The 11,749-nt window shown below is 41.2% G+C and overlaps 1 protein-coding gene and 2 non-coding genes across 3 annotated transcripts; all 3 read left to right on the top strand.

The window, feature by feature from the left end:
- The first annotated feature begins 4,913 nt into the window (after nucleotides 1-4,913).
- On the top strand, nucleotides 4,914-9,923 carry RPSA (ribosomal protein SA). Its single transcript, XM_044679826.1, has 7 exons — nucleotides 4,914-4,947; nucleotides 5,888-6,054; nucleotides 7,476-7,594; nucleotides 7,982-8,227; nucleotides 8,975-9,103; nucleotides 9,309-9,474; nucleotides 9,760-9,923. The coding sequence occupies exons 2-7, from the start codon at nucleotides 5,922-5,924 to the stop codon at nucleotides 9,852-9,854; spliced, it is 888 nt and encodes a 295-aa protein (XP_044535761.1). The 5' UTR covers nucleotides 4,914-4,947; nucleotides 5,888-5,921; the 3' UTR covers nucleotides 9,855-9,923.
- On the top strand, nucleotides 7,252-7,406 carry LOC123250801. The gene has a single exon (XR_006506437.1). It is a non-coding gene; the product is annotated as a small nucleolar RNA SNORA62/SNORA6 family (small nucleolar RNA).
- Nucleotides 8,400-8,556, top strand: LOC123250800. Its single transcript, XR_006506436.1, has one exon. It is a non-coding gene; the product is annotated as a small nucleolar RNA SNORA62/SNORA6 family (small nucleolar RNA).
- Nucleotides 9,924-11,749: the final 1,826 nt, after the last annotated feature.

The following is an 11,749-nucleotide window of genomic DNA, read 5'->3' as shown; positions in this document are numbered from 1 at the left end:
TGACTTACTCAAGGTCACATAGCTAGGAAGTGTCTGAGGCCAGATTTCAACCCAAGTCTTCCCAATTCCAGGCCTGCCTCTTTATCCACCGAGCCACCTCTCTGCCTCAGTGGAATGTAACCTTTTTTTTTTTCCCCTGGGATGGTTCCTGCTTCCTCAAACTAATTAATTGATTAATTAATTAATTATATTGGGGGTGTGATCTTAAAGGAAAGGCAGGCACTAATGAGGGTGTGAGGAAAGCCAATACATGAACATTCATTTGGCATTTTGTTGGACTGCAAGGTGAAACAGGATAGAGTGTCAGGCCTAGAGTCAGGAGGATGGATCTGGATTCAAGTCTGGCCTCAGAGATTTCCTAGTTGTGTGATCATGGGCAAAACACTTAATCTCTATTTGTTTGTATCCTTATCTGTAAAATGGGGATAACCATAACACCTTAACTCTTGGAGTTGCTGTGAAGCTCAAATCTGAGTAAAGCACTTAGCACAGTATCTGGCACATAGCAAGCACTAGATAAATGTTAGCTGTTTTGTTTTTTTATCAAAAAAAAATTTTTTTTAAACCCTTAACTTCTTTGTTTTGGCTCCTAGGTGGAAGAGTGGTAAGGGTGGGCAATGGGGGGGGGGGGGAGAATCAAATGACTTGCCCAAGGTCACACAGCTGGGAAGTGTCTGAGGCCGGATTTGAACCCAGGACCTCCCATCTCTAGGCCTGGCTCTCAATCCACTGTGCCACCCAACTGCCCCCAAAATGTTAGCTGTTGCTGTGGTTTGCAAAGCCCTTTCTCAGCAGTGGCTCATTTGATCTTCACAGTTACCCATCCTGTGAGATGGGTGCTATTTGACAAATGAGAAAACTGGCTGATAGGGATGAAAAGACTTGTCCAGGGCCACAAAGCTAGCAAGTATCCAGGGCAGGATGCAGAGTCTTCCCACCTCTGTGTCTTTTCTTAGCCTCTTGAGGCACACACTTCCACCTAGCAATTTTTTCACTCTTTAAAATTTTTATTATCTATTTTTTGCATTTTTAATATTTTAAGTTAAAAATTCTCTCCTATCCTCTCCCCAGTCCCCAGAAGACAAGCAATATATCAATTATACACATGAAATCATACAAAACATTTCCATATTAGCCATGTTGCTAAAAATAAAACAAGAAAAATAAAGAAAAGTTTTAAAAAAGTATATATTAGTTTGCACTCCCAAGTTCTCAGTTCTCTCTGGAGGTGGATAGCATTTCCCATCATGGGTCCTTTGGAACTGTCTCATATCAGTATCTTGATCGAGAGTAGCTAAGTCTTCCATAGGTGATCATCATTGCAAAATTGTTGTTACTGTGTACAATGTTCTTCTGCTTCTGCTTACTTCACACTGCAAAAGTTCATGTAAGTCTTCCCAGGTTTTTCTGAAACCATCTTCCTTATCATTTCTTACAGTATTTCATCACAATCATCACACCACAGATTGTTCCACCATTCCCCAGTGGGCATTCCCTCTATTTCCAATTGTCCTTAACTATTGTCTAAGGCCCTGCTCAGGTCCCATCTCTTCCATGAAACTCTTCTAGGCAGTTTTCTTTTGGGCCCTTATCTTCTATCTCAGAATTGATACTAAGTATTGGTTCTTAAGAAAAGAGTGCTAAGGTCTAGGCAATTATGGTTGAGTGACTTGCCCGGGGTCACAGATAGGAAGTGCCAAGTTCAAATTTGAACTCAGGACTTTCTGGTACCAAGCTTAGCTCTCTACACTAAGTCACCGAGCTGCCTATTTCCTAGGCAATTTTAACAAACATCGACTTCTCCTTTCCTTAATTTCTGATAGCAAAATTTATCATTTTTTATATACTATCACTTATTCCCAAATTATTTCTTAAAATCATAGGATCTGGAAATAAATGAAGCCAAAGAATCATCTTGTTCAATCCGTTCATTTAAACAGATGAGTATATGAGACCTGATGATCACAGCTAGTTAGTGATGCAGTTAAGACTGGACCTGAGTTCACAGACTTTTGAGAGCTTTTTCTCCAAAGAATCTGCTGAAGTGTTAGGTAAGATATTTCAATTCTACTAGTAACAGACCTGTCAACTAATGTTTTTGCTGAAAAATGGATATATTTAAGGAGAGGAATGTGATGTAGCTAAGCAATGTAGAAAATAGTCCACTGAATTCTGATAATTGTCATAAAAATGATTCTTTGGTTCTGTAACGTGACATGAAACATTAGGCTTCTTTGAGCTTTACTCTTTTATTAAAACAATACTGGGGGCAGCTAGGCAGCACAATGGAAAGCCAGTCCTAGAGACAGGAGGTCCTGGTTTTAAATCTGCCTTAGATACTTCCTAGCGTCATTTAACCATAATTGCCCAGCCCTTACCCCTCTTCTGCCTTGGAACATAAACTTAGTATCGATTCTAAGTCAGAAGGTAAAGGTTTAAAAACAAAAAACTCAATATTATGGTTAATCAGGAACATAAAATGTCAAAAATAAAATTTTACATCTCCAAACCTTAAACAATACAACTAACAAGTATTAGTCACAGAATTTCCTAGCAAGGTGTTAGTGAGCTCTAATTTTTTTTCATTTTTATTACCTTTTGAATGTATTCTACCTTTTTCCTTGTTTCTGTTTTTTCTTTGGCTTTGATTTTCATAAAGTTCAGTAAAACTGAACTCTTTGGTGCTTCTTTCATTTCATTTTCTAATGTCTTACTATTTTGCCTTGAGCATCAGGCAAATGAGGAAAGCTATGCTCTGATAGTTAAAAAATTATACAGAAATTATAATCAAGCCTGAACTAAAGTGATAGTAATTGAGAAAGGAAGGGTCTGATACAAGATTGAAAGGAACTAGTTACTAATTAAATATGGGATAAGGGTTAAGAGTGGGAAGGGAACTTTTGATTGTAAATCTTTATTTTCATGTTTTATTTGTGCAATAATATTTGGTATTGAAATATAAAGGGGTGCTTCCATCTCCTTCAAGTACCCATTGTTGATGCATAATCATTGAAAAACATGGTGGGTGGGCAAGCTTAGAGTATACAGAGGTAATAGAAAGGTCTTTTCTCAAAATTACCTCCCCCATATATTCTAATAATCAATAATTCCTTTGGGTTAACTAGCTTTTCTAAAATGCAATTATCTCCTTTGATGCTTTTTTTTTTAATGGTGTAGGGAGATTTCTGTGTGGAAACTCCTTCTTTAACTCAGATTAGTAATTTCTCAGATACTTAGTGTCTCAGAGAGTTTCCTGAGGTGTTAAAAGTTGTGACTTTCTCAGTGTTGCACAGAAAGCCAACACTTGGAGGAGGGATTTTGTAGTTATTGTTCAGTTGTGTTTTTTCAGTAATGTCCAACTCTTCATGACCCCATTTGAAGTTTCTTTGTAAGGATACTGTAATGGTTGGCCATTTCCTTCTACTGCTCATTTTACAGATGAAGAAACTGATGTAAACAGGGCTAAGTGGCTTGCCTATTCAGTATAAAGTGGCTTAAGCCAGATTTGAATCAGGAAGATGAGTCTTCTGACTATAGGCCAGACATTCTATCCACTGTACCATCTAGATACCCCTGGTGACGTGTTAATCCAAGTCTTATTCACTCCAAAGCTAGCTCTATATCCACAGTGCCATCAAGAATTACTCTAATCTAATTGCTAAGGAGGAGGCCCTATAGAAATTCAACTTTTGGGAAAGAAGGTTGTTCCAGGAAGGGAAAAATACAATTTTGGAGAGGACAGAGTGTAGGAAAGGTACAAATGTGTTGACTGCATGGACACTGGGAATCCCAGGACTAGAAAAATTTTAAGCATTTTATTTAGTGCCTACTATGTGCCAAGCACTTTATAAATATTATCACATCTGATCCTTACAACAACCCTATGAGGAGGGTACTATATATATATTCTTTTATAGATGATGAAAACTTAGAGATGGAGTGACTTCTGAAGTTCATATAGCTGCATGCATCACTGGTGGGATTTGAAGTTCATGAAGCTCTCTAGATTTTAAGTCCAAAACTCCTTAGGACCACACTGGCTCTGTATCACACCACTCAGTCACTACTTGTTGAATGAAATCTCTGTTGTGACAAAAATTCAATTTGTCTCTAAGTGCTAGTTGCAGTTTTATCCGATTAGACACAACTGGAGTTATTACACAGAAAAGTTGATGGGCAGCATTGGGGCTTTGTGGTGTTACTTTCTCCATGAATCAGTTACAATTCTTCAAACATCTTCTGCATCATCAATTTCCTCTGGCCCACAGGTTGTCTGTGAACAAGATAGAATGTAAGCTCCCTGGGGAGCAAGGGCTGCTTTGCAGGTCTTTGGATTCCCAGGGTTGGCACACAGTAAAGCTTCATAATTTTTCTTTTTTCTTCCTCTCTCTTATCTTCCTTTCCTTTCCTTTCCCTTCCTTCCCTCTTCCCTCCCCTTCCTCCCTCCATTTTTCCCTCTTTCCCTTCCTTCCTTTCTTCTTCCTTCTCATATTTCTTTCCTTTTCCTCTTTTTCCCAGTTCCACCATAGAGCCTTAAAAGAATTTAATCCTCTAAATCCTATGTCCCTACCGCTCCAAGCCAGAATGCTGCGCATGCGCTCAGGCTGGTGCCCAGTCTATTCAGATCCGTGTTTCACAAAGGCGCTCTTTCGGACGCGCACGCGCACGCGCACACCCGGCATCTTTCGGTGAGGAAGGAAGTAAGCGCGTCCCTTTCCCGTCGGCCACTTACCGGGAGTCGCTTTAGCCCCGTCAGCTTCAGGACCTTCTCTCTGCTGGGCCCGCCCCCTGGTGACTACAAGTGGCGAAAGAAGAGCTTGGCGACAAAGGAGTACTTCCTGCTTTTGCCCCGCCCACTGGCGTGACCGGGTTATATAAGGACGTCATTTCCGCCCGTGCTCCCTTTCCGCGGTCCCCAGAAGAGGGTTCCATACGGCGTTGTACTCGGTCAGTGTCCGCGGCTTCCCCACCGCGTCCTTGCGGCTGCAGCCGCTCTGGGCCGAAGGAGGGGCGGGAAGTGGGAGGCAGGAGGCCGCGGGGTGGGATGGGGACAGCGCCGTTCTGGCCCTGACGGCGCGCGGGGCCACAGGCCTCTGGAGGGCGGGTGCACGTGGCGGCCTCCCCGGGCCTCGGCCGCCCGCCCGCCAGGCCGCGCTCCTTCTTGCCTTCCGCGTGGAGGTTCCGGAGCCCGCGCCTCTGCGTAGAAAGAAAGAAGGCTGGGCCCGGTGAGCAATCGCGCTGCGTACCTGAAGCTGGTGCAGTAAAAGGGCCCCTCTACCCCCATGTACGATCCGAGTACCCGCAAGGGCCAGGAAAGGCACCCTTGTAGGAGGGAGAGGACTTGTCCAGGGTCCCAGAACAAGACACAGGGCAGCGGGGGTCCTACGGCCTCCTCTGACACCCACGCTCAGTGAATCTCTTCAGTAGCAGAGCAGCTGCTGGTCCTCGACCAATAGCAAAGGAGCTTCACTGAAGCGTTAGGGATGAGCCTGGAGAACCTTCTAATTGACATGGGGCTTTGGTTAGTGTCTTAATAGAAATTAAAAGCTCTTTCGTGTTAGGGAAATGGTTTAGACTTTGGGGGGCCCCTGGCAGACCCCATTTGGAGAATCACCGAGAGTTAACTGTCAGGAAACTTAGCAGCCCCTCTCTTAACCTAACGTGACAGAGTTGCAAAGGCTTTGGCCAGGTTCACATTGCCAGAGTGTCTGGAGGGATTTGAACCCTTGACTTCCCCGTATGGAGGCTGCTTTTCAACCAAGGAAGCTATGCAGACAAAACGCTTTTAGATATTTCCATACTGCTCCAGTTTATACTCTTTGGTTTATTTAGGAGGATGGCTTTTTCAAAAGGCCACCCAAATTCTGATTGTCTTCTGCCATTTCAGGTTTCCGTCGTAACTTTAAAGGGAAACTTCCACAATGTCCGGAGCCTTAGATGTCTTGCAGATGAAGGAGGAGGATGTCCTTAAATTCCTTGCTGCAGGGACCCATTTGGGTGGCACCAATTTGGACTTCCAAATGGAACAGTATATCTACAAAAGAAAAAGTGATGGTGGGTCTCTGACATTAAAACTAGTGCTGGACAGGTTGGGAGGCCTGCATATTCCTAATTTGTCCTGTGCCTGGGGAACACCAGGCTACCAAGTCAAGGAAGTGGCTGGGAGAATTGATGCTGGAGGATGATTTTGGGAGGGAGCAGTTCTGAGCCATTTAAGGATATATTTAACAGGATCCTGAAAAGTTAGGGATAATAAGATCACATTTAATAGAGTGTTTTAAAGTTAACAAAGCACTTTGCTCACAACTGTGTGAGGTGTGTGCACTTTGCCCATTTTGCAGGTTTTCTTACTCCATATTCAGTGGGCCAAACTACTTTTTTTCTGCTTATTGTGTATGCCATCCGGGAAGTAGTGATTTAAGGATTCCCAATTTTTTCAAAATTACACTGTGGTAGGACTAAATGTATCTCCATACTGTGGAATAAGAAAGATCTGTTAATGAGCTCACTTAATCTTACTAAATATAATCACATGAAATTAATAGTAATTTTTTTTGGTCACCCTCTGGACCGTACTATCTATGCAGTTTTCTTGGCAAAAAGAAAAAAAAATGGTTTCCTTTTTCTCCAGAATAATGTAATTTAGCACTAAACAAAAGAAAAAAGGCATTGCAAATACTAAGTATCTTCATGTTTCATTCTTGACTTGATTTAATTTTAGAATTGGTAAATTCATAGCCTGATAAGTGAATATTACTCCTGTTCTTTCTCACCTTAGCTTTTTGATTCTGTTAATCTTTACATTTGGGTTGTTGAGGAAAAAGATTTAAGTTTCTACTATGGACCAGTTCCTAATGTAAGGGCTCTACAAATAATCTGATCCTCACAACCCTGTGAGGTAGGTACTATTATGATCCCCATCCTACATTTGAGGAAACTTAGGCAGGTTAAGTAACTTATAGCTGCTATATGAGACTATTCCAGCTTGGGTCTTTCTAACTCCCCTCTGCATAAAGATACTCTAGAAGCATTTTTTAAAGTGGTCAACTTTTCCTATTCAGATCCCTTGAGATGAAACAAATATAATTAATATATAACTGAAGATAAGAGATTTGTAGATACTGAACATAATAGAGAAATCAACTTTAGAAGGCAAAAGTTTTTGATAATCTAGGTGATCAGAATTTGAGTCAAATTGGTAGAATTAGGAAAGAATGGATGTAAAAGATTCCATTTTTGGGACATTTCTAACCTGCACATTATTAAAACTCGGAGTTTAGGCCAGTTTTGGGCCAATGAACTTCTGAGTGTCGGAAGTGTGCTACAGTATGTTGGGCAGGATTTTCGCTAACACCAGTAGAGCTTGTCTCTGTGACTGGAGTTTGATAGTAGTCACTGCCACATGTCTTGATTTTAGGTGGTGTTCATAGTCATGTTTTAAGTTGGTTTTTAGAACTTTGTTCTGCCCGCTATAGGTATCTACATCATCAATTTGAAGAGAACTTGGGAAAAGCTTCTGCTGGCAGCTCGGGCCATTGTTGCCATTGAGAATCCAGCTGATGTGAGTGTCATCTCATCCAGGAATACTGGCCAGGTATGTGGATTGGGAAATTTTTTTCATATTGAGGTTTATCATTGCTTGCATTCATTAGTTTTAAAGTCTTAGAAAGTTGTTTTTCTTTATAATGTTATCATTGTATACATTTTACTTGTTCTGCTTACATCTCTGCATGATTGTATAGAAATCTTTTTCAGTTTCCTAGGAAACTCAACATTTTGTCACTTCTTAGGGCACATAAAGAATGTACCCTTTTCCACATGATAAAAAGGAAATGGAGCATATGGGAGTGTGTTCTTGAAGTTCAATACCAAAAGCAACCTTGTTCATTACTGACAGAATTGTTGGATACTCATCTGTCCTTGCAGTGGAATATATACTCAGTTCAGTTGTAATCCTTTGGTTTGTCACTTTTGTCCTCAGCGAGCTGTTTTAAAATTTGCTGCTGCCACTGGAGCCACACCTATTGCTGGACGCTTTACACCGGGCACCTTCACTAACCAGATCCAGGCAGCTTTCAGGGAGCCTCGCCTCTTGGTGGTCACTGATCCCCGTGCCGATCACCAGCCTCTTACCGAAGCATCGTATGTTAACCTCCCAACCATTGCCTTGTGCAACACAGACTCCCCACTCCGCTATGTGGACATTGCCATTCCGTGTAACAATAAGGTACCAACAATGATCTCTCCATCACTTAGATTTTCCAATGAGGTCTTAAAAAGAGAAGGGAGTGCACATCCATATTGTGGCTGCTATGTGCAGGCACTGTGCTAAACTGGTATTAGCATCTTAGGAGTATCAGAATAGAATTAGCTCTTGGGAAGAGCTCATTAGGTGTCATTTTGCACACTGTTAGAGCTTGGAGCTGAGGCCAGTTACTGGCCAATGAACTCACAAGTGTAGGTTGTGTGCTACATTAATGGCAGGTTTTTCGCTAACACCACAAGGGCCTTTTGTGGTCCAATGAGTGGAGTTTGATAGTATTCCATGCAACAGGTAACTAAATTGCTTTTAAAATACGTTCCAAAGGAGAGAGTAAGAGTAAACTAGGCACTAGAGAGGGTCTTGGGCAACCTGTGATACATTAGGACCTTAAGTGCCCAAGTTCTGGATATATTATATAGTAAAGGCACTTTTTTTTGCACTTTTACTTATTTTTTGTTAGTTTTTGCTCCTTCTTATTATTAAAAAGGTTCCTTGTCCCGACTTTATGAATTTGCAGATGGATAGCAGGTTGCTTTAAGGTTCAATGAGAGGTCCTTTCTGTACGACACTGAGCTTTGAAACAAACCACAGGTAGATGTTAATTTTTCGTTTTGTTATAGAAGCTAGAGAAAGTATAACAATAGGCAGTTATGAAGTGAGGGAGCTGTCATAATGTTTGCATGATTATATTTGACTATGTGACTTTTGCAGGGAGCTCACTCAGTGGGTCTGATGTGGTGGATGTTGGCCCGTGAAGTCCTGCGAATGCGTGGTACTATCTCCCGTGAGCACCCATGGGAGGTTATGCCTGATCTCTACTTCTACAGGGATCCAGAGGAGGTAACTTGCCCATTTTTAATGTGGAATTGAAGCTTTGATGAAAGGCAGATATGTGGTGTTTGGGCATAATTAAGTCCTATAACTTAACCCTGAACAAAAGTGGTTTTCTGAAATTAAGAAAAATACACTGCATGCTATGTTCCTGCACTGTAAGTGGAGAATTGGTTAGCATAGTGATGGACGTGTTCCCTGTGATTTTTACTAGATTGAAAAGGAAGAGCAGGCCGCAGCTGAGAAGGCAGTGACAAAGGAGGAGTTCCAGGGTGAATGGACTGCACCTGCCCCAGAATTCACTGCTACTCAGCCAGAGGTGGCTGATTGGTCTGAGGGAGTACAGGTTCCATCTGTGCCCATTCAACAGTTCCCTACTGGTAAGTATTGGGGTAAGAGAGGATGTAGTTTGTGTATTAGGATATGGACAATGGGGAACTCTGATCCTACTGTGCACCTACAAAGTGAAGTACGTTATTTCCATGAGTTGGGGAGAGCAGTTAGCTGTTTTAAGAGGCTCTGAACATATGGCCATAGATATGTGGTTCATATATATGTTATCGTGGATTTTTTTTTTTAGATAATATTTATTGAACTGAAAGGCAAATGGGGTGGGGATGGCACTCTGGGAACAGAGCTCATGATTTTTTCTTTTCTATTTTTAGAAGATTGGAGTGCTCAGCCAGCTACTGAGGACTGGTCTGCAGCTCCTACTGCTCAGGCTACTGAGTGGGTAGGAACTACCACAGAGTGGTCCTAAGTTTTATCCCAGATGCTCTTAATAGTGTTGAAGAAATTATGACTGAAAAATAAACATCAGTTTCTTACATTCTTGGTCTCATTTCATCCTTTATGTTGGTTATTCCAATTTTTTTGCCTCAGATTTTTACACTTTAGAACACTGAAAGACCCTTAGACGGCCTTGAATTCTTTCTTGAACCTTTGTCCACCTGTCATAAATCTATTTGTAAAACCTATAGGATCTCCTTGGTATTCACTTGTCCAGGATTAACAGTAAGGTCAATTTATTTAATGACTTGTGGAGACAGTGCTAGAGAGATTTAAGAATCCATCATGGACACTGCAATATCTTAAATGTAATTGGGGTTTGAATTTAATCCTTTCTGAGCTGATTTTCTAATCTTTATTCTAGTAATATTGATTTGGACCAAAAATTGAATGAAACATCTTGGTTAGTGAATTTATAACTGCTTCAGATCTGAAAAGGAATCCATTAGAACCTTACCTTAGGATCTTATTCACTTAGTGAGGGATTCAGTACAGTGTGGTTGAGTAAGTAAATGCTACTTTTGAAGCCTTTGAGTTTTAGGAATATCAATCTGCCTGCCCTTTAGGGAGTAGGATATGTTTACAGTGGCTGTATGTCTAGTCTAGTGTGAGCCTAGAGGGACCAGCTACACTGATAATGGGGATTTAAGAGAAGTTGAATTTGGGACTTTCTAAGGATTTACCTGGTAGCTGGCTATAGTGAGGTATTTCAGACACTGCATGTTTCCTTTCCTTTGTCCATAGTGTCCTGGGGAATAATGCTCACTAGCAAAAGGGACATTATAAACACTGCCTAACCAATAGTGCTGTGCTTTTTGGTGATGAGGATAAGTCATGGTTGCTGATAAAACTTCTATTTAAGATAGAATTTGAAAAATTGCTGATGAAACATTTCAAATCCAAGATCTTTGGTTTCCTATTGTAGTCTTCACTTTTTCTGTCATAAATCCCTTTCTTTGGCTCTCAGAAGCCTGAGTCCCATTTTCAGAATGTTTTGAAGTTTAAAATAAAAGTTAATTAAAAAGTTCACAGAGCCCAGATAAAAAACCCAGTTTATGAGGCAGCTAGTTGGCTCAGTGGTAGAGAGGTAGGCCTAGATGTAGAGGTCCTGAGTTCAAATGTGTCTTCACTACCTAGCTCTGGGCACTTACACCATCGTTGTCTCCCCTTACTATTTGGGCTGTGGAACCCTTGATTCTAAGACAAGGCAAGGTTTAAAAAAAAAATACTATTGTTTAGGAAGCCTGATGTATTCAAGCAGTTATACAGCATATCTGGAATTCTTTGGCAAGTCAATGGGAGGGGATCCTACTTAGTAAGAACTGGTATGCCAGGGAAAGCTTTAGAAAGCTTTCAAGTTTCATGGGAAGTAGAAGGGATCTTAGAAATGGCACAGCGAGGGTACATAGAGTAGACAGAACATAGGACTTGGAATTTTGCCAGACGCTAACTGTCATTCTGGGCAATTTATTAACCTCCAAAACAGTATAATAGAACCTACCCCTTAAGATTGTTGGGATCAGTTAAGTTGACATGAAAAGCATTTTGTAAACCTTAAAATGAGCTTTATATGCTAGGCTGCTGGTTCGTAACAGGAGAAAAGTCATCAGGAGACCCCTAACAATGTACATAAACTGGAAATGGGGGAAGATGTGAACTGATTGAATTTTGAAGCAAGGTGGCATTTAATACTTCATTTATGCTCCTTTAGCCACTGAAGTAAAAACAGGAAGAAGTGATGTTTTTACTCATTCATTATGTCTGACTGGTGTCAGGAAGTATGTCTTGGTTTTTGTGTTAGGCTTTCAGTCAGGCATGGGGAGAAATGGGAGGCTGAAGAGGGAAGAAACAGCAGCCCCTGAAGAG

This window comes from Gracilinanus agilis, chromosome 5 (genome assembly GCF_016433145.1).
Source record: "Gracilinanus agilis isolate LMUSP501 chromosome 5, AgileGrace, whole genome shotgun sequence".
Lineage (NCBI taxonomy): Eukaryota > Metazoa > Chordata > Mammalia > Didelphimorphia > Didelphidae > Gracilinanus > Gracilinanus agilis.
This window is presented reverse-complemented; position numbering and strand designations above follow the sequence as displayed.

Excerpts from the sequence above, each read along its gene's own strand:
- RPSA (XM_044679826.1), top strand. The coding sequence starts at position 5,922 with ATGTCCGGAGCCTTAGATGTCTTGCAGATGAAGGAGGAGGATGTCCTT. Across the intron at positions 6,055-7,475 it reads CTACAAAAGAAAAAGTGATG|GTATCTACATCATCAATTTG; the intron begins GTGGGTCTCTGA and ends TGCCCGCTATAG. Across the intron at positions 9,104-9,308 it reads TCTACAGGGATCCAGAGGAG|ATTGAAAAGGAAGAGCAGGC; the intron begins GTAACTTGCCCA and ends GATTTTTACTAG.